We start from the raw sequence: 27,889 nt of genomic DNA on the forward strand, positions 1-27,889 counted from the left end.
CCCATTCTACTTGTCAGTTTATGTACATGGGCAGTGGAGAAAGTCTTGGGGAAAAATCAACTGTTAACCCAAAGTAACTTTATGAACTCGAGACGATAATTGGGTAACTCACTGCATTATTATTAATCATCATCCAAACCGACACATTAGATATTTTCCTGCCTCTGGAAATTGCTCCTGAATCTAACAAACGAGTCATGAAAAGAGATGGGTAGGGTTAGGTTTATGGGTTTGCATTCAGACATTCCTTTTTTTTTTGGTAGAAGCATTCAGACATTCTACTACCCACTGTACGGGCATTCTATACGTCGGCACTTATTTTTGAAGAGAGAGAGAGAGAGAGAGAGAGAGAGAGAGAGAGCATCAAAATACACCTTACTATCATTAACCAACTAATCATATCAGTTACAATCCACTAGTCCGCTATCAACACAGGATGGAAAACAATAACCAAAACATCATTTCCCAGTAAAAATCTACAGATTTTTGGGCTTAAAGCAACTGATTAAAAAAATTGAACACTGGAAATATAAGATTTTACTATCATACAGGAGGAATTAACTGCTCTCGTTATTCTTTTCGGAGCTATATAAACAATGCGTTTGACACCAATTGTACTTATAAGGGAATATAAGAAAAATATATGCCTGTCAAGCCAATGGTTAACATCGGACTCGTACCTCACCTAGAGTTCAAAATACCAACTCTGATGCAGCCAGACCCACAACAATGTTCTCCATATATCTTGAAAGAATGTTGAACAGGAATTTCAAAACCCACACGACGCGTTGACAAACGTGGTCCCATGTATTCTTTCAGGTGGTCTTACATATCAACTGTAGGGTAAAGACCCAGAACGGAATTGCGTCCACCTCCATTTGCTTCTGAATAACCATAGAAAGGCGATTGTAGCTCTCCAGAGTGAGATGACTTACGGGACTTGGGGTTTTTGGGAGAGGCTGTGTAGGAATCATACGAACCACTGCTTGTCGAATACATGGATGATGTTGGGAGCCCGTGGATCTTGGGCAAGCCCGTTGGATCATTACTCAGACTGTAACCCCTCTCAACTGTGTCAGCTTCTAGTGGCAATTCATCCAATGTCTAGAAAAGAAGAGGAGAAGAAAATTACCCACCAACAAAACAAATAAAGGAAGAAAGAAGAGTAGCTATATCAAGGAAAAGATTTTGGTTTAATGGTATAGAACACATGCACCAAACTATTCCCCCCATAAATTGGTTATGGCATCCAGAAAGTATATATGGGATATCTTCCTGTCTTATTTCTCTGACAAACACAAAAGTGTCCAGTCGAAGCAATCATATTTAGTAGGCACAATTTTGAAAAGCAGCACAACCAAATGATGTCTCTTAAACTTTTCTGTGTCCTGAAAGCCTGGGGGTCCACATGGGTTGAGTCGGGTATGATTGATGCCTAATCTGAAGAAAAATGTCTAGGTTGATTCCCAAAACTTACACCCAGACGCGACCATGACTTGAGAATTGAACCCAACCAAATCAGCATGGTTTGCTTTTGTTCAAAAACATGGTTTGATAAGTTGTAACTCATTTTCTTGGTTCGATAAGTAGTATGTAAATATTCGCCATAATGCAGCCTACTCCACCATTGATCCCATCTAACAGAAACATCTACAGATGACAATGGGTGGAAAAAAGCAATTTGAGCTAACGAGCATGACACCAGGAAACACATCAATTTTCAAAAAGCTGCTTTTGATAAGGCTGATGCTAGCTAGAGATCAGATGAAAAATCCACTTCCCCCATCCTAACACGTACAGAGAGAAGAAAAAGAGAAGTGGACAAAATCTTAGAAGCCTAATATGTGGATGTAATGGATGATTTAGCATTAGATGTGTCTTCTTAAACATGCAAGGAATTAAAGGAAACACACCCGGAAAGCCTGCTGAAGCACACGGAGTGTCTCCCGGGTGCGCTTTCTCTTCATTGCAACCTCGTCAGGCTCCTGCAACATCTCTTCAAACAGGTTGTCTCTGTTTCAGATCATAAGATGAAAACACAAGCATCACAATCACCACACAGGACAATATCTAACAAAAGCATTGGAGTATTAAACAATACCAACAATAGTACGCAGGCTATTAAAAGAAAAAACAGCAAAGAGTGTGAATGACATTTTGACAAACCATGTTACCTGTAAAGCTTTTTAATGAAGACATTGTGCATCTCTCTTTTCGTGTGATTTACCTGGTAATTGATAAAAACTATTGTGTCAAAATGCATGGAATGCTTAATGTTCATATATCCACCCGTTGAAAATGTCAAAAAGCAGACAAAGAAATTTATTACTATTTGTATAACACTATAACTAAACCAAGAAAGTTTAATAGTAATAATCATTAAGGGGGCATTCAACTGCCCAACCAGTAACCACAGCATTCGATATTTTACTTGATCGGACCAATATTTTTAATGAAAAATTAACAAGATGACAGAAAAGACCATGTATTATACAATCATGACAGGAATGTGTATATGTTTCCCTCTCAAAACTGAGGGATTTGGAGTTTTCAAACTACAAATAATTTGACCAAGTTTGACTAGTCAAATGTTCCCCAACATATTTGGCCTCAGCCAACCAGCTATCGAATTCAAAAGTCAACAACTCCACACTCGCTGCAATACTATATAATAGTCTATCTAAATCAAAAGGAGATCAGAATTCCTACTGAACCATAGTGCACACCCCCCAAAACTTGTAAATATTAGGTGCTAAAATCACACTGTGATAATCAAAGAACAAGAGGAAAACAAGGAAAAGAAACATAAGTGGCAAGAGCAGTTACCAGGAAGTGCATAATTGCTTTAGGAACAGAATCCTCAATGTTTTTCCTAACAATGTCGTAGTATGAGCTCAACAGCAGTTTTGTGATTTTTATTTCATTAGACTCCTGCTCTGAATGGGTCTCTGAGGGCCTCAAGATGGTTGGGGGCTTCAAAAAATAGATACATTTGTCAGCACTATATAACTTGTAACCATGAATAAACAAACCTTATTCAAGTAACAATTAATAGAAAGATTGACACAATAATCATATCCGGAGATAAGACCTTTTTCACTTACCTCTCTCAAATGAATCATAGAAAAGGAGTGCTCCATGCTCTGAACAGGTTCCCTAAAAGAATTACTTGTTGGGTTCTCTTTGACAGACGGGCGACTATCCGACCCACCAAAAATTGATGAAATCCCCCAGCTCCCTAGTTAATCATAAATCAACGAAAATTAGTTGTCTCATAGAAAGAAATTAGTCGCTTCTTTAAAAACGATGATTTGGGAGTCAGAATAGCTTAAGGAAAAAGAAAACTAGATAACTGAATGAAAGTTCCTACAGCCTTCTTGCAAACTAATCCCTCTGTCCCAAAATTTTGGTCCCTTTATGGAACTCCAGCTTTTTAAAGAAACACAATTACCTCTTCAAAACATGTAAATTTCCAAGTTCACCCTCCTTTTTTGAAATGCAATAATATTTTAGACAATAGTGTATTTTTCCCTCCACTTTTGTTTTGAATTTGCATGGGGATGAGGGCTTAAAAAGGCATGGGACATCCAAAAAAAAGAAAGTTGGACCAAAATTTTGGGGAGAGGGAGTATGTCAATGAGGAGGAAACTATAAGCAGGAGTACTTATACCAGAAGGTGCCGCTTTCTCAACATCTGCAACAGGCCGAACTCCCTATGACACCCAACAAAAACATGAAATGAGTAGACAATTGAATTAAACTAATAGTAACAAGGATTTAGACAAAAAATAAAACTAGTGACAGCTGATGAAATAGACAAACAAACTAAGATACCTGCTCTGGGACAATTCCATTTACTGGTCTGGCAAGAATAGCCCGAGATTTCAGACTTCTTTCGGATGTTGGTACCTTTTCTGGATCTACCGAATCCTATCAGAAATACACCCAATAATATTCTACAGTAATATGCAGAAAAAGAGATCGACGAAGGAGAAGAAGCAATTGAAACAGTTGTGAAGCTGCAGCATATCCAATACTTGAAATAAGAAATAGCAGCATACCTTTGGCCTAGTAATAGGAGCTACCCTATTGGACTTGACTGCCATCTCCACAGCTTTGCTCCCACCTATAAAATTTGGGTGGGAAGTGTTTATGTAGTCCATCTGCAACACAAATTCGATAAATTGCCTCAGTCTTCAAATAGTTGCATAAAACTCATCAAGTTAAAGAATGTCAACAAGCACTAATTCAAACAATAGTACACATGCTTACTTTACAATACCTAAAAGGCAAGGACTAGAACACAAGGAATCAAGAAAAATATTGACCGTAACTACAAAGAATAAATCACAAGTGCAGATAAAATAAAAGGAAAGATTTTGCATCAAGAAATCCAAGGAGCAGCCCCAGAGACACCCATAGAAGACGAATAGCAGGCTTAGCAGCCCAGAACAGTATCAGATAATTTTCTCATGATGAGACGAAACAAATGCCGAGATAAAAACTTAGATACAACTGAGTCAAATTTACAAGAACACCAATGGAAGCAAGCCCAGAGCAGCTTGGAAAAGACACTCCACCTTAGTTCTTTACCAAATATATGCATCTGGAACAAGCAGGAACAGATAAGAAATCACCAATTCAGGCATACCTCCATTTCAATTATGTGTCCAATCATTGTCTCCGAGGGTTCAAGGCCTTCTCGCAAAAAGTTCCCTACAACCTCATCCATGCGCTTTCTTAAAACCGGAAATCTCTGTAGTTCATTGACCATACACCGATGGCTCATCTAAAATGGAGACAGAAATCAGTTGCCTAGGTGCAAGTCCAACACCAGATAACCAAGAAAGATAGCCATTAAAAGTTTTCTTACCTTAATTAGTTCATCGTAGATAAACCTAGCACATTGAAGGCTTGGGTCTAGCAGACGAGCTATTTGCCTTCGAACAAGAACTTCAAATGGAATCTACAAATTAGGAGATAAAACTAACATGATGAGTTTTCTTGCCACAACAGGAACAAAAGATCAAAACCAATTGCAAGGGAAGCATTCAAGTTTTCCAATTAGACAAACAAAATAAAAAAAAATACCTCTGGTACAAATAATGCTGATTTAGGACCAGTAGCATTCTGAATGGCAGTTCGGATATCATCATCAGTTAAGTCCTCACATGGATCCACCTCCTGCAACAAGCATTAAGCCTTCTCAAATTCGATAGTTTAATACGGGATCCAAGTTCACACTGGTTCCCACTCCCAGTTAGGCAGTTACCATTACAGCACGGATAACAGTATCATTTAGAAAGTTAGCTGCCAGTTCCCAAGGTGAAAATGGTAATGGACTTCTAAAGGGCAATTCAAAGAGCTATTTGAAACTATAAGGTATGCATGTAAAACACCCTAGCTGGAATCGATTGCTTCACGTATATTCCATCTAATTGCTGCAAAGACAGCGAAAACGAGACAAGAGAGACCTCACGCTGTCCCCCGTCTCCGGGACACGACATGAATAATGACCGTATAAAATACAAAATCAGGACTTTAGTGCGGGCAAAACTGGGAGAATAAAACTTCTGCACTCCCATGTAATGGAGAAAAAGTATTCATTCAATCTAGACCAACAGAAGACATGCCAAATGAGGTACTATTGTTAAAAAAACACACCTCCAAACTTTTTACAAATATTGACTGGAAAATATAATGTATCCTTGCACCACCGGACAGCTCAGAAGTTGACATTTCTTCATTTTTCCCCTCTATCATCGAAGAAAATGCTGCTTCCAACAAGAAATAGATGTTGCCGTCAATAAGGATCCACCAGTGACCATACATAGGGCCAGGGATTCTTCAAAAAACGTGAACACTTATGGCTCAAAAGAGAGTGAGGTACGTGGAGCCAAATTTACTTTACCTTCAGAGTACTTGGATAGAATGTTCAGAAGAAGAGCTCCCTGACCAGCCTGTTAATTAGGAAAAGAGATGTAATAAGTGTAAGATCAAACACAGCAGTAGAGCGTCATTATGCAGAGACTACAACTTTGCGAACTAAGAAGAACATTAAAACATGTTGAAATATAAGTGGACACAACTTACCACCACCGTGAGAAACGTTATTAACTTAAAATCAAACAGACACCTAAATCCTAAAGAAAACTGGTTTACATTCAAAACTGCCTATCCAGAGTAGATCGATGTAGAAATGTGAACCTTCTGTTAGTCCATTACGCTGCCCATGCGCAGGCAACGTTCTAACCATGATCTTCTTCACTACCATATGCTGAGGGAAAAAGCCAGAACCATGACTAGGCATAATTTTCAGAGGAACATACCAGTGACCTTGAGCATAATCACGAGAACTTTTGATGATCAATAATTAATGGTAACAGTGGTGGACCAAGGGTTTTTGACAAAGTTGGGGCACCCTGCTAAGTATGACTGCGAATACTTATTTTCATACCCACCTAATTCTAAGACATCCATTTCTAACCACAAATTATAATGAATGCTTTCAACAAACGTGTCTAAAAATAAGCACAAAACATAGACTATTATTCATTAAATTTGAATATAACTACAACTAACTCTTCATTTTCAAAATGAGATGGTTCACGACTATCTTTTAAAAATATTTGTTGAAAAAAAAATTCAACTAGTCAATGCCTCAGCTAGAAAAAAACATTCTGTAAGCCAATAATTGCAAAACAATCACCATTGAGGAAAAGTTTTCAGACACTAAAATAATTATTAAAAATACGTGAAAATATCAGCACTTAATTTTTTTATGTTTTGACTGGGGCCCACAACCCCACGTGCCCCTTACTCCGTCTGCATTTGGTTTGTAACCTGGAACCGGCCTCGGGTAGGGCCATATTAGACCACCCCAGTATAATTAACCCAGGATGTGCGGCCCTGCCTGCAAGACCCACACACAAGGTGAGACAAGGTGTTGCCAATAGAAGTCAAGCACAAGACGTCTGAGTTTTGGTTGACAGCTGGCGGGTTCTCAACAACGAAAAGATGATTTCATATACTAGATAAGCCAAGGTGTTGCCAGTAGAAGTCGAATGCAAGACCACTGAAATTTTGGTTGATAACAGTGACGATGTTAAACTGCTGGGCCAAACTGGAAGATTCTAAAAAAAAAAAGATACACAATACACGAAGGGAATAATCTCCAAATGAGTTTAGCAGTAAATTCCAAGTACAATCTAGTGGAAACTATAGTGAGCAAGAAGTCCTGCCTTTGACTCAGTGATTTCTCCATAGCTGGCGTGCTCCTTCGCAACAGAAACCAGTGCAGTGCTTATGCGTGACTTCAACCCTGGAAGTAGAGTCTTGATGTGTTGTACTAAAATCTGCATAAGACAGGTTGAAGTTTTCAATGAAACCTGTAGCCTTCCCAAATTATTTAACCATCAGAAAAGTTCAAAAAAGACAAGATACCTGATTCATACAAGAGGCATTAAAAGAATACAAAAGAGGAGATGTGCATGCGTGTAGAAATGAGTAAGATGACAAAAGAACGGAGAAATTTGTTCGCTGCCATGCCACATGGCTTCAAACTGAGAGGATGAAGGTCTAACTGTTCAGGACTTAAGGGTTAAATAAAGTAAATTTGGCATGGTTACCAGTGTTGGGAGGGGTAAGATGGAGAAAGTGATCGCTACACCTTGCTAAGACGGAGGCTAATCAGTTTTTTGGGTAGAATGGACTGATCACTATGTTCAATCTCACGTACGTCCATTTGTGTAATTGTTTCATTGCAGTAAGATCGTTTGCATCTATAACCCAAATCCAGGCAGTAGCAGGCAAGGGCTGGGTGAGGCAGTTCATGGAGAGCAGCTTTGATAGACCATAAACTGGGGTCTGGCAAAGTCTGGGGAAGCCCTAGGCCATAATAGGGATGCTATGCATCCCATAACCGATGTATTTGCCATCCCTCATCCGTCTTTTCCCCTCATTGCTGATTAGCAACAAGGAGTTTGTATTTGAAATTGTGCAGGGGACGATCCACATACAACCCCAATTAAGAAAGAAACCAGTAATGAAATAAAGGAAATATAAGAAATTGAACCACAGCCACTATAACACCTCAAAAACATTTACCCAAAACAGAAACCAATCTGTTTGTCTTCATGCATGGGATGTTGCAAACAAACAAAGATATTATGGTTAAAATGAGACACCCATTTTCAAAGAGCATGAGATACCATAAGCAACTAAGTATCATATGGTTGTACCTGGTTCAGTTTCTTTGCCAACTGGGGGACACCACAGCGATCTGCAAGATCACTATACACCTACGTACATATAAAGATACATATAACAAATAGTTTGGCCGCAAACAGTGTCAAATAGAGAATTGATGAAACAGTAGGGTCATACTGGACGACTGCGAAAGAACTTCTCCTCAGCAACAAGTGCATCCTTAATACTCCGGTTGAGCATAATGTCCTGTACAGTGATGATACCAACTGATTAGACCAGAAGCCAACAACCTTACAAATTGAACATACCTACTAATAAAAAGATACTAGACGCCTTACATTAAAAATATACCAGATGCCTTACATTCGATGATTCTACAGAATTTCAGTATTTCCCTACACGTTATGCAGACCACTCTCTGCTTTGTTATCCAGTTTCCAAACCACAAATAATGAATCAAGAATTATATCTCGAATGGGAACCTACTTTTGTGAATCAAAACAAATCAATCACCGTCTGATTCAACACGAACCACACAAATTGAGTATTAACTATTCGTACATAAGAGAAAATAACCAAATTGATTTTGAGGGATCACAAAAGCAATAGATAAGTCACAAGTAAAATACGACTAACCATTTTTCTCAGAAAAACTAAAATAATGATAAGAAACTGTTAAGTCTGACTATATCCTATCAAACCATACGAACAAACATCTAGAAATCACGCATCACCATTGGTTATTTTCACACTAAATGTTGTTTAGGGTCGTAAAATGGCTTCGCCAAACACAAAAGGGAAGTACCAAAAATAAAGGATTACCTCTTGACTACGATTCACAACACCTACATAACCAAGCCGAAGAGGAATTACTTTTCCCAGCAAAAAATTGCGGGCATCTGTACCTCTGTCCATAATATCCAACTGAAGCAACAACAAGAGTTATTAACTTGTGTCAGAATCTATCTAGCACTAAAAGCATAATACAGACACATGAAAATTATATTTCACTTATTGGCACCTTTGTGATCACACCAATGGTTCGATAACCTGTCAAAAGAAAGTGAAATGCATAAGCAACAGTGTTAAATGGTGATGTCATCCTGCAACAGATAAACATTCAGCTCCTTTACCTTAATTGATACTATAGAAAAAAAATAGAGACAGAAAGCAGAAATTACCATCAGGATCGGCATTTCCAGCTATCTGGAGAGCATCTGAATTTGCCAAGTCAGAATTTGCTGGTGTAACAGCTAGTATTAAACAACTTGGGAGCTTAATATATGACATTATCATTGTCCTAATCCGTGCTTCAATGTCAGAAGGCTGGTCACCGACAGGAACCTTCGTAATACCAGGCAAATCCACCAGTGTGATATCAAGAACATTTGGTGAAAAAATCTTCAAACGAATCTGCTTGTCAGTAACACCTTTGTTTCCTCCTGCTTCCCTCTCAGTCTCAGCCTAGAGTGAATGCAAATTATTGAGATGCAAAAGGGAGAAAATATACAAAGAATGCAGACTTTTTCTTTCTACTGGGGGGATTTTTGTACTTTGTTCCTTTTATTGTTTTTAGTTTTTCATTATTTTCTTTTGTTATCATATTCTTTTTATTCGTCTATAATCTAAGGTAGAAATCATACTACTGCTGTTTTCAGAAATTCAGTAACCACCGTTCTTACCGTTACAGCATTCTACTGCTGTTTTTGAAAACTATTAGACCAACTTTAATGCATTAAATAAGCATGAGTGTGATGTTTTCTACCTTTCAATCGGCCTGATGTTTGATACAGACACGTTTTCCATGATCTCAGGTCTTATATCTCCATTTATTATTTAACCATTCAGATATCATAAAGATCACTAAATTCTGGCGGCGTTGGATACATGGATATAGAACAATCCCATATAATCAAAACGACCATCCTCTCTTAATTTCCTGGTCCCAAACACCGCGCATTGTGGAATAATATGAACCTACCACACTGTGTCACAAACTAAATATTTATCAGTAATACCTATCTCTCTGATATTCCAGAAGAGCATAAAATAAAGGCATTGCTCTACATTTTATAGCATGTGTGGATGTTCTTTTCCGAAGTTTTCTTTTCCAAGTAAAAAACTATCCCACCATAAAGAAACACTTATTCCCACATTGTGATTGTTTCGAAACAAAGACGCTACTACAGAAGCACACTAAACAGTTATAGTGTCCTCCATAGCGTAATTCCTAATTCAAACAAATTCTCTCGATTCTACTAAGATTCTGATGCAATAGGATTTAGGGGTATTGTTGTCATTTTAGTGTCTTTAGTGTGTGTAGGGTTTTGAGTCTATAAATAGGTGTCTTGTGCCCCCATTAGTTAGTGTTTTTTTTTACGTATTGATAAAAGAATATAGAGAGCTTTTGCTCCTTATATCCCATTTTGGGATTTATCACTCTTATGAATCTATCCCTTGATTTGATTGCATCAGACTCCTAATGCTATGTTTGGATGAGTTTTTGAGAAATTTTTTGGAGAGAGAAATGAGAGTAATGATTGCAAGTAGGGGTATTGAGTGGAGAGAGATAGAGAGAGAAATGAGAATAATAATTGGAGATAGGGTAATGAGTGAAGAGTAATGATTGGAAGTAGGAGAAATGAGTATTTTTTGAGTTGAATTTTTTTTTTCAAAAGGGGAAACAAACAAGGCATAAGTTGCTTCAGCTCAACCGGATGCCGTTTGAACCGCATAGGGATTGGAAAGGATCCAGATAGGGGAGCTCAAACTGGCTCATAAGAGAAGGTTAGGGGAGAACATGGAGGCGATAACCTTAGAAGCCATGGGAGCCAGTAGAGCCAGCCCAGTCAGCGACTTGGTATCCGAGAATGAAAAGAAGATGGTTAACGGTCCCTGAGTGACGGTCAGGCCAAGAGAACCCTTCAGATATCGCAAGATGCATTTTACAGCCCGGGGATTTACCGTGGCGAGGGGCCGAGGCCATTCATGAACTGACAAACTTGATCAACGGCATAACAGATGTCAGGTTTGGTGAGAGTGAGGTACTGAAGGGCGCCCTCAATTCCTCCCGGAATATCATTAGAATCGTAATACCTCTACCAAATCTAGCAATGGCTCTCAGTTCGACTGATAGAAACACATACAAACTCCATATTTTCTCAGATATCATGTAGAACTGAATACTAGTCAAACTTCTCTTCCTATAAAAAAGCAATACAATACAATACAATGCACAAACCAAACAGCACCTCAATTTCTCAGTGGCCATGTAGAACTGAATACTGGTCTAACTTCTCTTTTAGAAAGGCAATACAATGCGATGCACGAACCAGATATTACCTCAATACTCATAAAACCTCTACTGAATCTAACCACCGCCCCCATTTCAACTGATAAAAATGCATAAAGCCTCGAGCTTTTCTCAGTGACCATATACAACTGAATACTGTTCCAATTTTTCTTCGTAAAAACAAAATACAGTGCCACTATGCACGAACCGAATGTGATTCAAATCATAACAGTCTCTACAGAAACTACCGAATCTAACAACCGCTCTCAGTTCAACGGATAAAAGGCATAGAAACTTGATATTTTGTCAGTGAATCAGTGACCGTATGGAGCTAAATGCTGGTCTAAATTCAGTGACCATATAGAACTAAATACAAGTCTAAGTTTTCTTCATTCAAAAGAAACAAAACCATACGAGCGCGAACCGAATAATACCTGAATTTCCCTCCTTATATCGCCGAAGTCGTAAAACCTCTTCCCAGGCAAGTGCAAGAACTCGCCGTACTCCTCCTCGGTGCCATCCGGCTTGCGCTTAATCTGCAGGAGCTGGAGCACGAGCGGACGCCGCGTGCAGATGTCGGAGCCCCTGGGGAGGAAGTCGCGGCCGACGAGGGCCTCGAGGACGCTGGACTTGCCGCTGCTCTGGCTGCCGACGACGGCGACCTGGGGGAGCTCGATCGTGGACTGGCTACCGAGCTGGGCGAATATGTCCTGGAGCTTGTTCACGATTGGGATCACGGAGTGGCCTAAGGGAGCGGCATTGGAGGAGGGAGGGGAAGGGGAGGGTTGAGATGAAGTAAGCGGTTCGTCGGCCATAGATAGGAATCGATGTGGATGCGAGAGAGAGAGGAGAGGGGAGTTGTGGAGATCGGTGAAACCCTAGAGAGGCGTGAGAGGTGTGGGACGGTGGAGGGGGTGGGGAGAGAGAGAGTTTGAAATTTTTTTGGAGAAAGGGGTGAAGAGGCTCTTTTTTTTCGTGGCGCCCAATCAAGAGAGAGGGTTGATTGGATTTGGGGTGGGGTGGTGTGGTTCTAGACTTCGATTGGGTTTATGCTGGATTGATTAGTTTTTTTTTTTTTTTTTGGGTGCACGTGTTATCCGTCGTTGATTTGGACCGTCCAAACGTATTTCGAACTGTTTGAATTTTGGACAATTCAGACAGTTCGGATTTTAAAATATTGAGATGAGGGGAGAGAGGACATAAATATAGACCATTCAAAACACGTTTAGACAGTCTGGATCACCGACGAATACCACCACATGATATCCGCTCGGTACCTAAAAACTTCTCGATCATTGGGCTCGTATAGATGGAATGACACTCCCCATACACCGTTGACCGTTCCAATGATAAGGTTCCGTTTGGAACTTGTGGGAAGAAAAAATGGAAAAGAAGAGAAAATAATAGGGAGGAAAAATACTAGTGGGAAATTTTGAAGAGATATTGAGAGGAAAGTTGTGCCAGACTATGAAAATTATCGTAGCCCTCTCTTTGGAACCGAAAAAGGTGAAAATTTTCATTCTCTTCCTTTAGAACCAAACAAGGAGAGAGAAAATTTTAAATTTTTTCCTTTCTTTTTCACGTATTTCCACAAGTTAAAAAAGAGCCTAAAACACGTGTTTTTTAAAATAAGGAAAATCAGTTTTTTAATAAAGTCGAAAAAATTTGTCAACGTCGGGTAACTTGTCAAAAATTAATGCATTATTTTTAAATTCTTATTTTGCAAAGCAGAATATTGAGTTGTTAAGGAATGAAATCATCTTCGATTTTTGTTAAAGGACTCGTCACTATACCCACTCCGTGGTGCATATATGAAAAAAAAATACGATATATGTTAATTTGTGACATTTCCCTCATAATATCCTTAAATTCTTTACAAATCACAACTCCACTAGGCTGATTTGGCTTAATATTGAAGTCGAACTTTTTTTTTCTTATTTAATTTTTTAGCATTTATTAATATATATATATATTTTAAATTTATTAGTTCATCCCAACAAGAGAAATTTAATGAGTAAAAATTTATTATCTAATGTGAAGTGATATTTTTGCCCCTAAGGTTTGGGGAAAATTCAAACGTGAAAAGCACATGGAAGATTTTTTTTTGTCTGATTTTCGAACCTCCGTTAATGATCAGACCTTATAGATTGAAATTGAGTAGTTGAAGGACAAAATGGGTGCTTTTCATAATTTAAGGATGAAATCAAAACTTTTTGCATAGGTTTGGGGGAGAAATTTGAAACTAACCCTTTAATTTACATTTACATAAACTATGTGGAATCACCATAGCTTTATTATCTTTAATCAACACTTTATTGGTTTATAATAAAAATTTTGTTAATAACTCAAGTGTCCACAGTAATTTATGCACATGTGATTAGACTTCTGCTATACTGAAGGGTAAAAATCAAGCTTTTATTCCACTGGAACCCAATTGTTTGGCCAAGTGGAAATTTTATTTGGTGGTCCACCGGCACAGCTTAGTCGTGTCCTCACTCTCACTCTCACCTCGCGTTTACGAGGAGGTGTTTAAGACGAATGAATAATTTCTTACCTAAACGAACATGAAAAAACTACTAAGTATTTGTTTTGCTGTAAGGTTGCATGTTCGAATCTTGCGAAGCTAAACATTCCAAATCTAGAGGAGTCACGGCCGGGAGAGTTTACTCGGTCTTTAGCTTAGTCTCGAAATTAGTCGAGATAGCTTAGTTTGAAAATTAGTCAAGGTGCGTCAATACTGACGCAAACAATATTAAAAAAAAGAAAAGAAAGCATATTCCAATGGAATACACCCTTAATCACGGGAAAAATTTCAGTGCTGAGCGGGTAACACGTGATGACGCTCGCGTATCCGAACCGTCTATTGCGTATTTGAACGGCTCAAATTTGAAGAGAGAAAAAGGAGAAAGAAAGTGTTGGAGTGAGAAGGGAAAGAGGGTTCCAATCCGCGTCATCCAAAAATATATTGGATGACTCGGATGCGCCAAACGGATACCACGTAGAATGTACCCACTCCGCACTGAAAAATCACTCCTTGATCAGAACTATCTAGATTTTGGTGGAACCCGATCTGATGGACCCCAGATATAAATACTTTCCCAGGGGGTTTTAGGTGATGTTTAACACCCCATTTCCAACCTCTGCTTTCTCTCACTACTCTTGGTTTCATCGTACGTATCTGGAACACAATGCCTCGTCGGAGCTCAGGCGGTGAGTGCTCGTCTCTCATTTTCTCTTTATTCGACTTGTTAATGTTATCGATTTGTTTTTAGTATTGCTATTTCCCACTGGATTTGCAAAGTTATGTTTTTCAATATTCTGTTTAGTTCGCTGGTAAGCATCGGAAGGAGAACAGATAATGGAACCTCTAAACCCGTGGTTGGTGTGGTTGGACTGTGGGAAAAATATAGATTCGATAGAGAAGCTAAATTTGGTGATTTGGTTTCTCGTAGTTTTGGTTTTCGTTTGGAAATCCTTCACAAATTCATGATCCAAAACTCTGCTTCTGCCATATATATAAACTTAATTTGAGTAGGGTACCTTTTTTCGGGGGATGGGGTTGGTGAAGCCCCAAACGACTCGAATATTGGGTAAATATTCGCTTCTTATACATTTGCTGTTAAATGACTTAGGCTTTGTCTCGATAGATGTGGGATTCAAGTGGATGGATTTGGCTGTCTTATTTATTCAACGAGAATGGGATAGATTTGGTAGTTTATAAATGGATTTCGTTATTCGAGCATGGTGTTGTTCTCGTTGAAAACTTTTGTGTTCAGGATTATAGTCATTTATAGATGCTTACAGTAATTTTCATCTCTTAACGCAAGACAGTGGACACGAAAGATCCTGTTTTGCCTCTCGCTTTAGCCCTTAGGCTCGTATTCCAGAAAGTTTTCCTACTAGCTGCAAAATACTTCTTCCATCTCTAATTCATCTTCTACTTTAGTTTCACTAGGCCCCTATAGGTAAACCTCTTAGAAGTTGTATCTTTGTTGAGATTGAACATGAAATACTCCTTTCATTTGAAATTCATGTCTATACTCTATCCAATTGTCGCCTTAAACTTAAAGCATAAGCTATGCCATGCCAGAGAGTTGTGTTTTGGCATGACATGGAATATTCTATACTTCACTAAGATTCGGAATTTTCATCTAAACCTGCATGATGATGCAAATTCACCAAGGTTGTTAGATGGTGGGGCAAAACATTACCCATGCCAGGGGACCAGGACTCTATGGATAAAAAGAAATATGATCACAAGGTTCAATACTGTAAAGACAATCCAAAAGTGTCTATATCTTTCCTATTCTTAGGACTGTCTTTTTACTTTTTATCTCCAATTCCGGAAATAGATATATGTGGTCTAATACAAAAGTATTTTTCATTTTGGGTAGACTCATGCTGGGAAATCCTAAAATTTATCCTGCATGAAATGTCACTTTCTCAAGTTATAGAGAAATAAAAATTACACCTTTCAAATTTCAATATCTTAGGTATGTTCCCAAATATTTCGGGCATTGCAAGGTATTGCGTAGAGAGATAGTGGCTTATTTTGCCTTAAGGGATCTGAGTAGCACTTGCTTAGGATTGTTATCTTAGCTTATTCTTCCTTTTGTGGCTGCATCAAAGTGATTCTCGCTTGATTTTGTTGGTCCTATTGCAATTTTTTTTCTTTGCTTTTGTTGGGATTGTCGAATGCACTTCCAGTTCTGTTATTAGCTTATTCTATATTCGGATCTTGGATTATTGTGGAAGTAAAGCAAGATGGAAGAAAATGTTGGCCTCCTTGCCAGCTCTAAAGCCTAGAGAGTTGTTGAATACGTAATTTAAATATGTTAGAAACGAAGGCCTAAAAGGACTGCTATCCGTATACAGAGATGGCAATAATAAAATGTAGTCTCTTTATTTTTTCCCCTTATGTTGAACATTAGGATACACAAGGAAGAGCTAGGAAAAAACTTTAAAAGAGAAGATGCTTGAATATAGAGCTTTAAACGGCGGGACGTAGTTTTTGCAAAGGAAAAAGGAACAAGAATGCTCTCGATAAACATGTAGTTTTGTTTTGCTAAGGCGTCTTCATTTGTTTATGCTGCATTGCATTAATAATCCTTTGACTGTTGTATGAATTCTGTTGCAGGAAGACCAGCACCACGTGCAGCTCCTCGTCCTGCACCGGTGCGTAACCCCCCTCAGCCAGGTACTGTCTTTTGCGTTGCCAATATATCATGTAACGCCTCCAGAATGTTTATAGTTTCACCAAATTGAGTCCTGGTTTTCATTTGCTTAAACACTAAAACAGTTCATCAGTTAAACCTATACATTTTCTCAATTTTTTGAACATACATAATCTTTACTCTTCTGTTGCTGCAGTTAGCCATGCTCCTCCACCAGCTCCTGTTCAAGGTGGCAGTGGTGGATCCATGCTTGGAGCCCTTGGTGCCACGATAGCTCAAGGTATGTGGATATCAGTTATCCTATCTTTTATAAATCATGCCTCAGCACTAGACGTAAGGTTGAAGTTTGTGTTTCATTTCCTCTTGTTTGCAGGAATGGCATTTGGTACAGGCAGTGCTGTTGCACACAGGGCTGTGGATGCAGTCATGGGTCCTCGCACCATTCAACATGAAACTGTTGTTTCTGAATCAGCTCCTGCCCCAGCACCCACTACAAACAGCATGGGTTCTGATGCTTGCAGCATGCATTCCAAGGCATTCCAAGATGTATATAGAACTTCTTTTACTTGTTCGCAACCTTTTGTATGTCGTGAATGAGAGTATAGTTGAAATCATATCATTTCTTACTGATGGTTATATGGAAATGAAAGTGAAAGAAAAATAGAACTGCTGGTGGAGGATGATCAGTTCTCTTTTTCATTCTAGAATCGGACTGTGAGGGAGAAGTAATGGGTTTAGGGATGCCAAGAAGGGAATATGAACAGAGTCTTAAATATTGAAGGCGAAGCATGTGTTTGGACTTTGATGGTAATGTTGCTGCTAATGCGTAACTAATAGAATATATATTTTTCATTAACATGAACAACAAAAGAAGATAAAGTGTTGTACCCTGCTCACTCTAGCTGGGGTTTGCTGAGATTCAAACGTGTTCAAGTTTAAGAAGTTCATCTTTTGACCAGGAAAACTGTTCAATCAACTCTAAGAACTCTCTTAAGATATAAAGGAGAGGCCGCTTTTATAAGAATTGGGTAGGTTGTTAAGTTTTTCCTATGAATGGTTCTGATGCTTTATCTGAAGCATTTAAGTTATTTAAGTATAGCCGGATTGAAATGAATAGAAGATACTAGGCCATTTAGTTAAAAGCTAGAACAATGAAAAAAGAGTTCTGTTATCCAAGTGTATTGGTGTAACCTCCTTACGAAACTTGTACACAACTTTGATAAATGATGTTTGTTTTATTCATGAACTGAAAAAGGACCTTCTAATTGTTGTTTCTTGGTCTTTGTCTCCATGCAGTGCCTGAACGGATATGGCAACGATATCAGCAAGTGTCAGTTCTACATGGATATGTTGGCTGAGTGCAAGAGGAACTCTGGTTCTGTGATGGGTGCATGATTACTACAGCTGTGGTTCTATATGCATTGAACCCTCTATTTAGCCTTTTGACTGTTGTTGGAAAGGCATTTTATTATAACGGAAAATTCCGCATCTGTGTTAGTGTTGTTGACTGCTTCCGAACATGATGTTTCGAGTACTTAAGCTCAAGCAGTGATGGTAAAACTTACCTAAATTAGTTTTGAATGGACGCTGGGACTGAACTGTTAGTTAAATTGTCTCTTGCTGTTGCATGTTGCTGCGCATCTAGTCCTTTTAAGGCCTGCTGCTGCTGCTGCGTGTGTTTGTATCTCAACGTCAACCCTGACCCAAACTGATCCGAGTCACATCGACATGGATTGAAGGAGAAAAAGAGTCATATCGACATGGGTTGAAGGAGACAAAAAACCCAAGGCTGTATTAGGATTGAGGATAGTCATTACGAAATGGAAAGTAAATGTATGCTGTGGTTAGATTATCTTTTTCAATTTTTTATCTCAACCGAATCCTTGATCCAAAGACAGCCTAAGCCTGGTGGTGAACAGCCTAACGCCTTTCAATGATAAACTTCAGTTATGAAGAACTATTGTTCCCAATGTTCAAGTTGGCCTTGTCAATGATCACAGTAACACTCCGTACTAAACTTGTTCAGATACAAGTAACCCTAATCTGAACTTACAAGCTGGCTTCATTGAGCGCTTGGTTAAGTTTGTCTAGGTCACGGGTTTTAAACTCTCGACTACTAACTCTCCAATACATCTTCTACGCGTTTCCGATCTGCACCAAATAGCTCATATTGGAGGTAGGATAAATCACCATTTTCCAAAATCATAAGTAACATAGTAATTGACTTCAACTATGAAGGCATAGAAGAGAAGTCAATAATTACTAATTAAGTTGGGTTTCTTAACTTTCAGTTGATAAATATTCGACATCATCGCATCATTGTTCGAAATAGTACTAATTCTAAGCTCGTCTAAGCTACGTAGCCCTAACAGCCTGTCCCCAAATAACCCCCACGTTGTTCTCATATTTACATTTCTTCCCTTCATTTTTCTTAATTAAAGTTTGTCGTCATAATCTACCCTTGAGAAAGCTGATGCAGAGTTTCTTCAATGCCTCCCTATCTGGCTCACGAGCCTCCAAATTAGCCTTCAACTCATTAGCATAAGTTTCCTGTGGAGAGAGAGAGAGAGAGAGAGAGAACATATTTTATCAATCCTAGTAATAAACAAGAGGAGACCAAACCATGTTTCACACAAAAATTCAAAGATCATAGGGGTGCTATATAGTCGGGCGGAGGGACATACCGCGATGAAATTGCGCTGGAGGAGACGATCGATCAAGTGGAGGAGAATATCGGTGCTATACTCCGGGTGACCTTGGATGCCCATCATGTGATCACCACACTTAAACATCTCAATCCCGGTCTTATTCGACGATGCCATCACCTCTGCCCTAGGGGGAAGCTCCCATACCTAGTTCACCAAACACTACTAATTGTTCAAACCAATGTATGCAGTACACCACTGTCACGAGATTAATCATTATGTAAGATCCATTTTTAAAACCCGTGCGAGTAGCTCGTAGCAGACAATATTGTATTGCGTCGGGTCAGGCCTTTACATGTAACACACAACATGACTGTAATAGCAAAATTGTTAAACCAACCTCGTCTTGGTGGCATTCGATCACAGAGAGGAAATTGGGTATTTTCAGAGATGCAATGAGCTTCGACGATGGCGATAAATGAACGGTGCGCACTCCGATGTCCCATCCTGAGGTTGCGCGGCCAGTCTTCCCGCCCAGTGCTCGGCACAATATCTGGTTAATCCAGAAAATTCGGATATAGTCAACCAAACAGAGGGAGAAAAAAACTGAAATTTGGGTTGTAATTGTCTTTTAGAAGTAAATTTGTTGACCAAAATATACTTGTGATTGATTACTTCCACCAATTCTTCAGCATTAGGCTAAGGAACACCTCCCCTAATTTGGTCTACAAAAGCAATGGCCGCCAAAATCCATGGAATTACTTTGACTTTCCACATGCGAACAAAGGAAATCTCATGCCTTGTCCTATTGATGTGACAATCGTAGGACCAAATTCAGGAAATTTTATTTGCGGACCATTCCGTAAAGAAGGCTTTACGGAGGCATATCGCGGACGTCCAAAGTGGGTCCAAAGTGTTTTTGGACGGTCCGGATTGAAAATCAATTGTGACCGGTAACAATTAATTGTGACTGGTCAAAATTGAAAAACGAATTTCAGCCATTGATTGCGTGAATGGATGGCTGAGATTGTGTGAATAAGTTCCTCGACCTAATTTGAAAATAAAGGAGTATTTACTAGAGTGGTATCGTTTCTCACCTGTTTTTTAAGACGCTTTCAAACAAAACGAAATTAGAGGTCCCATCCCAACTAATTACTTGGAACTTTACCATAAGAAGGCAAAGATATGAGCATTAGGTTCAATTTTTAATTTATAGAGGCCAAGATATGATGGGGTGATTAAGGCGTGGGCGGGCCCTACTACTAATCGAGAGGGTTTCAGAAAAATGTACTATTAAAATTTTAGATTTTTCTATAATATTGGCTGTATCATTAGTACGAAATCAAATGAAACAATTTAATTAAACTCGCAAGTAAGTAGATAGTATAACTCTAACAAAATAAACAAAACCAGGAGTCAAAAAGTTTTAACTGAAATAAAAAAATTTGGTTTTATATAAATCTTTGTGTCACAAAAGCTTTCTGTACGATATTGTCGCGGGTAAACTTAAATCCTCGATCTGCCCTCGGATTAGGACCGTAGGATTAATAAACGTAAACGGGGAATCAAGACCATTTGAATAGACGTAAACGGCTCTAAAACGGGGAGTTGTGGATTTGTTTATGTCAATAGAGGTGTGCACGGGTTAGGTTTAATATAATCCAAGATTTGAAGGCAAACCCACGTTTTCCCCACATGAATGATGATGATATACATCAACCGACAACTTTGTATTCCGACTCATACATTAGGGCAGCTGTTTTGGTGATATCATTGTATACACGTTTATGTTAGGTACCCAAAATAATTGATCTAGAAAGTGCCTAACTTACCCATAAAGTACTCTGGTAAGAAAATCAAGGGTTCAGAATGATTTTTCTTTTCGGAACACTTTTCCCTGATTTCTCTTTTCAGGGCACTTTTTAGATAAATTGTTTGATTTTTGATAGGTTTCGGAGTAAGTTGTTTGAATACCTAACTTTGCTCTCGTATATAATTGCACAAACAACTACAGCTATTATTGAGATTAGCACAATCCAAAATCCCCAAAAAAATGAAAACATGTTTGGACGAGTTACCCATGATCACGTGGGGTGGTTGATAATTTAAAACTCTATTAGCCCCTATCTTGTACGTAAAATGTTGATAGGCCCTTCAAATGCTTGGAGGGGATATTTTCATAATCAAAGATGAGACACATTTGAGGCAATATTGGCACCCACCCATAAATGGGGGAAACATTATAAATGCAAAACGATAGTGATTGCCCTAATGTGAAATGCATTAATGTCTAGATTCCTTACCAACATTATTAGATGGAGTAGAAAATGCCAGGTCATAGATGTGACAATTTCCAAATCAAAGACCAAAAAACATTTGGTGCTATTACGTATCCGATTACGTAAATAAGTTTTTCTATAGATTCTCATACAGACCACTCAAATTCACAATATCAATTCGTTTTCCAAATATTACTTTATTATATTATTTCTTTTTAAAATCTCTCCCTAACACTTTTTTAAGTTCCCGTTGTAATGAAACTCACAAAAATATGTAACAGAAAAAGGTTTTGCTGCAACGTCAGTACAACCCGCCTGCAAAGGGACATTTGTCGAGGCAATTCATCTGAATGAAAATAGTGTTTGTCAACAAAGACCCCAAGGGGTTTGATCAATTGGTTGTAAGAAAATAATAAGTGTTCTTTCATGAAGTTATAGGTCACATTCTCACGGAGGTTAAACATTTCAAATCTTGAGACCACTTGGGGTTCTACCTGGTCGTTACTTTTAGGTCCCAGAATTAGACGAGATGCATACAAGCTGACCAACATCCGGTTATAAACTAAAAAAAAATGTGTTGGCCAATTATACGCCGTTAGCGCAATAGTGGTAATTACGGCAACAAGTCAAATTGAGAGGTATAAATCTGTCGATTTTAATTCCGTCAACGAATTGAAAATGCAATTGGGGAGGTGGTGGCCACCGAGTTACCGACTTTTAACCACTGGTCCCACCCGCTTCATTTCAACCTCCCATCCGTCCATATCAGTTGCACGTAATTCTTCCCTCCCCGAGTGATTATATTTTTTAAGAGTGATGCTACAGGTACCGACCCCGTCGGTACCGAAATCGTAGGGACGGCCGCGCCGGGCCGTCCCCGGCCACCGGACGGCTGATCCGAGCAGTCCAAAAATTCTATAAAAAAAAAACGAGGGGGCTTACGCGAGAATCAACGGCATCCGAGGTGTGTAAGGTGCTTGATCCGAGCACCCTTTTTTCATGTATATATATAAGCACCTTACACACCTTGGATGCCGTTGATTCTCGCGCGGACCCCTCGTTTTTTTTTATAGAATTTTTGGACTGCTCGGATCAGCCGTCCGGTGGCCGGGGACGGCCCGGCGCGGCCGTCCCTATGATTTCGATACCGACCCCGTCGGTACCAATATCATTTCTGATTTTTTAATCAGTAATAAATTTTTATTTGTAATTTGAATGTCGTTTGATAGGAGTATATTTAATTAATTCTTTTAAATAATATTTCAAGTTCATCTAAAAGATACTATAAATTAAAAATATATAATTAATTAAAAATAACACGAACTCTCAAAAAAAAATAATTTAAGAGGAAGGGAATAGTATTGGTCTTTAGTTTATTCAGCCTGCTCTTAAGATTCACGTTGTTATCCATCTTACAAGATTCGCTGTGATTGTCAAGCTAAGCAGATACTATTATCTAGTATTTGACTAGGACATATTTCGTTTTTTAATTCATTCCATTGTATCGATTGTCAACTTTTATAACTCGAGGTGTCCGGACAAACTTGCCCTGATATCGACTAATTCTTAATTGATCAATTTTACCATCCCAATTAGAGAGGGGAAAAAGGAATTTGTGAATGATCCGGCTCCATTGTACTTGATAACACCTAGGACGGGGCAAAAAACTACAACTGTGTTTGGACAAATAATTTTGATCAATTACGTCAAACTTTCTGAATTAATCATTCTCCTCAACGAAAAGATATTTACAAAGGAAAAGATTAGGACCAAACCTCCCCCTATTAATGTCTTATCTATTTTTATAAAAATTTCGATCCGTACTTTTTATTTATACGATTTTTAACAACAGACCAAAAAACGACTTGTACTCAACATCAGCAATTTAGCCTAATTTGAATTAACTTTTTGTCTTTACTAAAAAATCCGTATTTTCTTTCTAAATTATGGATTCGTTCCGATAATAGAAATCTAAAAGTAAATTTATTTTTTTTTGAAGGTAAAACAATTTTGTTCGTACATATCCTGAATCTCTGTCCATATGAAATCAAGATGGAGCCCGAGAGCTGATTCTACTGAAGCATTACGGACGGATGCAGTGAACCAGTATTTGATTTGCTTCGGGCCACATCATAGTAGTAATCTACTTTGGGTATAGAGCCACTGAGCCAACGAATCAGTGGCCACTGTGGCATGAGCATCGATCAGAGAGGGACGTCAGAACCAAGCCCTACCGCTCGTTTTAACCCAACTATAAATGGGACGCGGGGGCTCTGCTGCCCAGGGGTGGGCAGCAGCCCCTGCCCACACTCACACACACTCACACACGGCACCGTTTCGTTAAAGAAAAAAAAAAAAACTCTTCCGCTTGCAATCCTAAGGAGCAGAAACGTGATTATGAGAGCCTTAGAGTTAAAATTTAATTATGTCTCTTTAGAATAATATGATCAGAATAATATGATCTTCACGTCAATTCAAACAGATTGAAAATTGGAGCACTTAATTTTTTAATCATATTTTTTAATATATAAACGGTCTAAAAAATTAAGTGTGCCACTTTTTAATTCGTTTGAACAAGTACGAATATCTTATTATTCTAATCATATTATTTTAAAGAGATATAATTAACTTTTGTCTATAGGACTCTCATAATCACGTTTCTGATCTACAGGATCCTAAATAAAGAGCAGATACTTAATTATGAGAGTCCTAGAGACAAAAATTAATTATATCTCTTTAAAATAATATGATTAGAATAATAAGATATTCGTACTTGTGCAAACGAATTTCACACTTAATCTTAATTTTTTAGACCGTTTATATATTAAAAAATATGATTAAAAAATTAAGTGCTCCAATTTTCAATCCGTTTGAATTGACGTGAAGATCTTATTATTCTAATCATATTATTCTAAAGAGACATAATTAAATTTTAACTCTAAAACTCTCATAATCACGTTTCTGCTCTTCAGGATTGCAAGCGGAAGAGTTTTTTTTTTTTTTCTTTAACGAAACGGTGCCGTGTGTGAGTGTGTGTGAGTGTGGGCAGGGGCTGCTGCCCACCCCTGGGCAGCAGAGCCCCCGCGTCCACTATAAATGCCACCTGACCGTTTTCGGTTGTCTACGTTAGAAAAAGCTAGTTTAAATTGAGTACTGCTATATACACCGACCATTTTGGACCGAAACCGTATCGATGGCCGTGCGCGGCCGTCTCCGGCCACCGGCCGATCCGAGCCGTCCAAAAATTTTTAAAAATTATATACACGAAAAATAGGGTGTTTAGATCAAGCACCCTACACACATCGGATGACGTTGATTCCCGCGTGGGGCCCCTCGGTTTTTTTTTTAAAAATTTTTGGACGGCTCGGATCGGCCGTCCGGTGGCCGGAGACGACCGCGCGCGGCCATCGGTACGGTTTCGGTCCAAAAATGATCGGTACACATAGGATTTTCCGTTTAAATTCTATCCACCATATGTAAAAATCCCGAATTTTCCACCACTATACTTTTCGGTTCTCTATATTAAAAACCTCTAAAATACTTTATTCATCTCACTTTGTTGTGTCTATTTTCTTTTTTGAACGTCTTAAAAAATTATCTATATCTTTTAATTTATTATATTTTATATATTCAATATGAATCTTGTTTGATATATCTCAATTAGTAATTCTTTTAAACAAAGTTTTTGAAATCATAAAAAATATTATAAATTGTGAGATAGATACAATTTTTTGAGACGTTCAAAAAAGTAACAGGCAAAACAAAGTGGGACAGAAGGAATAACTGGTACAATATTCTGTTCAGTTGAACTTGAACCATAAGTATTCCCCATGCGCCAATCGAAGCTTGAGAAGTAGTACTTCCTCCATCCCATTTTTTGGGGTCCCAATTAGCATTTTTGCCATTCTAGTAATATTGTCCCGCTTGAAATCTAAATGGGTAAATAAATAATTAAGTTCCTCTTTTACCCTTCCATTTTCAAATATTAGTACTAAAAAAATAAGAAAATGTAATGATTGAAACGTAAAATGAGAAAAATAAATTTTCAAAAGTGCAATAATTAATTGTGTTTCCAAGGAAATTGATTTTCACACTTTCTTTTTTACACAATTCACACATTTTTTTTTGTCTTTATCTATTTAAATTTACTATCTTGTCTTTTATTTAACACACTCTTTCACATATTCAAAAATAATATTGCAAATTAATATGAATAAAAGCGAAAAAAAGAGTATGAATGATTAAAAGGGAAGCGTGAAAATTATTTTCTTCCTTTATTTGGTGGGAATCTCCAAAAGGAATTATGTGCCGGATGAGTATGAGTCCTACATTAAAGTTTTAAGACACAATTACGTCCCCATTCATCGTACCTTTTGACGTTACGCCTAACTTTATGTCCAAATCGAAATTCCAAATCTTCCCTGTAATTACTCTTCTACCAAAATGGGTACACTCGGGTCATTTTGGGCAACCACGTTCAATGTCTTTCCTTTCCTATCCCAGTTCCCATTTTACTGGAAAATCCCGTCCTGTTTTTCCCCTTTGCATCTGTCTGTTTGTTTCCCAGGAAAATTACCAGGAACAAAATGCAAAAAATTCCAATGGCCCAATACTGGGCTCTTGCATTGATTTAGGGCCCGTTCGGACAAATAAGCCATAGCGGCTTATTTTTTGTCTTTATTCAAATTTTTTTCGTATCACTTGGCTTATTGTCATTTTTTTGGGGATTATTGCATCCTCATGACAAGAGGAATTTAAAAAGTAAAAAAAATTGACCGAAATTCAATTTTTTTTGAATAAAGACTAAAAAATTGGCTTATTGATTTACTTTCGTCTTTATTCAAAAAAAATTGAATTTCGGTCAATTTTTTACTTTTTAGATTCCTTTTGTCATGAGGATGCAATAATCTCTCAAAAAATAACAATAAGCCAAGTGATACGAAAAAAATTTGAATAAGAACAAAAAATAAGTTATTTTGGCTTATTTGTCCGAACACTCCTTTAGGCACATGTGAACTAGTTATATATATACTCGAGAAGAAAGGAACTCTCCCTACAAATTCGTACAGTAAAATTGTGAATCTCCGTTCTCGATTGGTTTTTCAAGACAAGGTAGCTGGAAACCAGAGCACTCAATTCTAGTTTTACGGCAATTTTCTCGGGAAAATAGTCTTCGCTCTTAAAAAATTCTCTCTCTTCACGAACAACCACAACTCTACATTCTGGACATGTGTAAAGCAATTCCAAACATTTTTTAAACACGACAAATCACTAGAGTTCAGCAAAACCAGAATTAACAACAACGGAAAGTGTTCCTTTCTATATAGTATGTATACGTCACGTAATACGCCACTAATGAGTATTCACCAACTGATATAATAACGGCTAAGTTCAATATACATGTATCTATTTACTCTCTCTCTACTAAAAAGGAAAACCCTTTGGGCGTGAACGTCAATTTTGAGGTTCGCTCGCATTTTCTGTTTCCTAAACTACCCCTTTAACTGCCCGTAAAAAAATGTCACCTCTCCCCTCCTTTCTACCACTATCACGTATCATAATACTCCTGTTCATTAGATATTAACTTCGAATTCGATTAGATGTTTTTCCTCCTCCTCTCATTTGCATAATACGATTTGCACACGCATTTTCTCGTGCCGGTACGTCTGTACGTATATGTACATGTACAGAGAGAGGGAGAGAGGGGGGCTCACCTGGTGGCCGAAGCAAATCCCCAAGACTCTCTTCTTCAAGGAATCCAATTTTTGAAGAAAATTAAAGAGCTTGGAAATCCAAGGGTCGGGGCCGTGCGCGTCGCTGCAGCTGCCGGTGATGACGAACCCGTCGTAGCCGGCGATCTCGCCGTCGCCGGGGAACTCGCCGGCGACGACGCGGTACAGGTCCCACGTCTCCCCTTCCTCCGCCAGCATTCCCACGAAAACCCCGAAATACCCCCCGTATTTCTTCTTCACGTAGTCGGAGTCCTCCGCGCAGAGCAGGACAGCGTATTTCTTCCCACTTCCCATCCTCTCTCTCTCTCTCTCTCACTCTCTCTCTCTCTCTCGATGTGTTTCTAGAGAGAGAGGGAATGAGGGGGATGGGATGCTACTCGTGAAGGCTTGTTGGGAGACGTCGTTCTCCTCCGTGGGGGTTGATGGGATTTGCAGAAAATCTGCTTATAAGCTGGTTGGGTTCGGAATCGGTCATGTTTGGTGACGTATTTACGAAATGAGTCCCTTGCTGGTTAGTTTACCGAAATGCCCTTATCGTGTGAACCTAAAAGCAATTGGT

General features: G+C 38.5%; 3 protein-coding genes across 4 annotated transcripts; 1 reads left to right on the forward strand and 2 right to left on the reverse strand.

The window, feature by feature from the left end:
* Positions 1-358: 358 nt before the first annotated feature.
* On the reverse strand, positions 359-12,510 carry LOC131307635 (dynamin-related protein 3A-like). The gene is made up of 20 exons (XM_058334254.1): positions 11,935-12,510; positions 9,390-9,672; positions 9,230-9,258; positions 9,031-9,132; positions 8,386-8,454; positions 8,241-8,300; positions 7,242-7,355; positions 5,912-5,960; positions 5,665-5,774; positions 5,092-5,184; positions 4,874-4,966; positions 4,652-4,789; positions 4,062-4,163; positions 3,835-3,930; positions 3,671-3,713; positions 3,105-3,238; positions 2,827-2,973; positions 2,175-2,227; positions 1,914-2,013; positions 359-1,104 (listed from the first exon to the last, which is right to left on the reverse strand). The coding sequence occupies exons 1-20, from the start codon at positions 12,313-12,315 to the stop codon at positions 826-828; spliced, it is 2,475 nt and encodes an 824-aa protein (XP_058190237.1). The 5' UTR covers positions 12,316-12,510; the 3' UTR covers positions 359-825.
* Positions 12,511-14,541: 2,031 nt separating this feature from the next.
* On the forward strand, positions 14,542-18,284 carry LOC131308060 (uncharacterized protein C6C3.02c). Of its 2 annotated transcripts, none has more exons than XM_058334871.1 (5): positions 14,542-14,710; positions 16,638-16,697; positions 16,871-16,954; positions 17,048-17,220; positions 17,971-18,284. In XM_058334871.1, exons 1-5 carry the CDS (start codon positions 14,689-14,691, stop codon positions 18,067-18,069), a joined length of 438 nt encoding a protein of 145 aa, XP_058190854.1. In that variant the 5' UTR covers positions 14,542-14,688; the 3' UTR covers positions 18,070-18,284. The 2 variants fall into 2 exon arrangements, with proteins under 2 accessions (XP_058190854.1, XP_058190855.1); XM_058334872.1 differs by having other exon boundaries at positions 14,548-14,710; positions 16,892-16,954.
* A 561-nt stretch (positions 18,285-18,845) lies between these two features.
* On the reverse strand, positions 18,846-27,753 carry LOC131308059 (gamma-glutamyl peptidase 5-like). The gene is made up of 4 exons (XM_058334870.1): positions 27,313-27,753; positions 19,720-19,872; positions 19,359-19,526; positions 18,846-19,224 (listed from the first exon to the last, which is right to left on the reverse strand). The coding sequence occupies exons 1-4, from the start codon at positions 27,622-27,624 to the stop codon at positions 19,123-19,125; spliced, it is 735 nt and encodes a 244-aa protein (XP_058190853.1). The 5' UTR covers positions 27,625-27,753; the 3' UTR covers positions 18,846-19,122.
* Between the last annotated feature and the right edge of the window lie 136 nt (positions 27,754-27,889).

This window comes from Rhododendron vialii, chromosome 11a, assembly GCF_030253575.1.
Source record: "Rhododendron vialii isolate Sample 1 chromosome 11a, ASM3025357v1".
Classification (NCBI taxonomy): domain Eukaryota; kingdom Viridiplantae; phylum Streptophyta; class Magnoliopsida; order Ericales; family Ericaceae; genus Rhododendron; species Rhododendron vialii.

Coding starts and splice junctions, on each gene's coding strand:
- LOC131308059 (XM_058334870.1), bottom strand. CDS start 27,624: ATGGGAAGTGGGAAGAAATACGCTGTCCTGCTCTGCGCGGAGGACTCC. Junction 19,873..27,312: donor GGATTTGCTTCGGCCACCAG/GTGAGCCCCCCT, acceptor TGGATTAACCAG/ATATTGTGCCGAGCACTGGG. Junction 19,225..19,358: donor TCCAGCGCAATTTCATCGCG/GTATGTCCCTCC, acceptor CTCTCTCCACAG/GAAACTTATGCTAATGAGTT.
- LOC131307635 (XM_058334254.1), bottom strand. CDS start 12,315: ATGGCCGACGAACCGCTTACTTCATCTCAACCCTCCCCTTCCCCTCCC. Junction 3,931..4,061: donor CTCCTATTACTAGGCCAAAG/GTATGCTGCTAT, acceptor TATTTCTGATAG/GATTCGGTAGATCCAGAAAA. Junction 3,239..3,670: donor TGAGAAAGCGGCACCTTCTG/GTATAAGTACTC, acceptor ATGATTAACTAG/GGAGCTGGGGGATTTCATCA.
- LOC131308060 (XM_058334871.1), top strand. CDS start 14,689: ATGCCTCGTCGGAGCTCAGGCG. Junction 14,711..16,637: donor GCCTCGTCGGAGCTCAGGCG/GTGAGTGCTCGT, acceptor ATTCTGTTGCAG/GAAGACCAGCACCACGTGCA. Junction 16,698..16,870: donor GCGTAACCCCCCTCAGCCAG/GTACTGTCTTTT, acceptor CTGTTGCTGCAG/TTAGCCATGCTCCTCCACCA.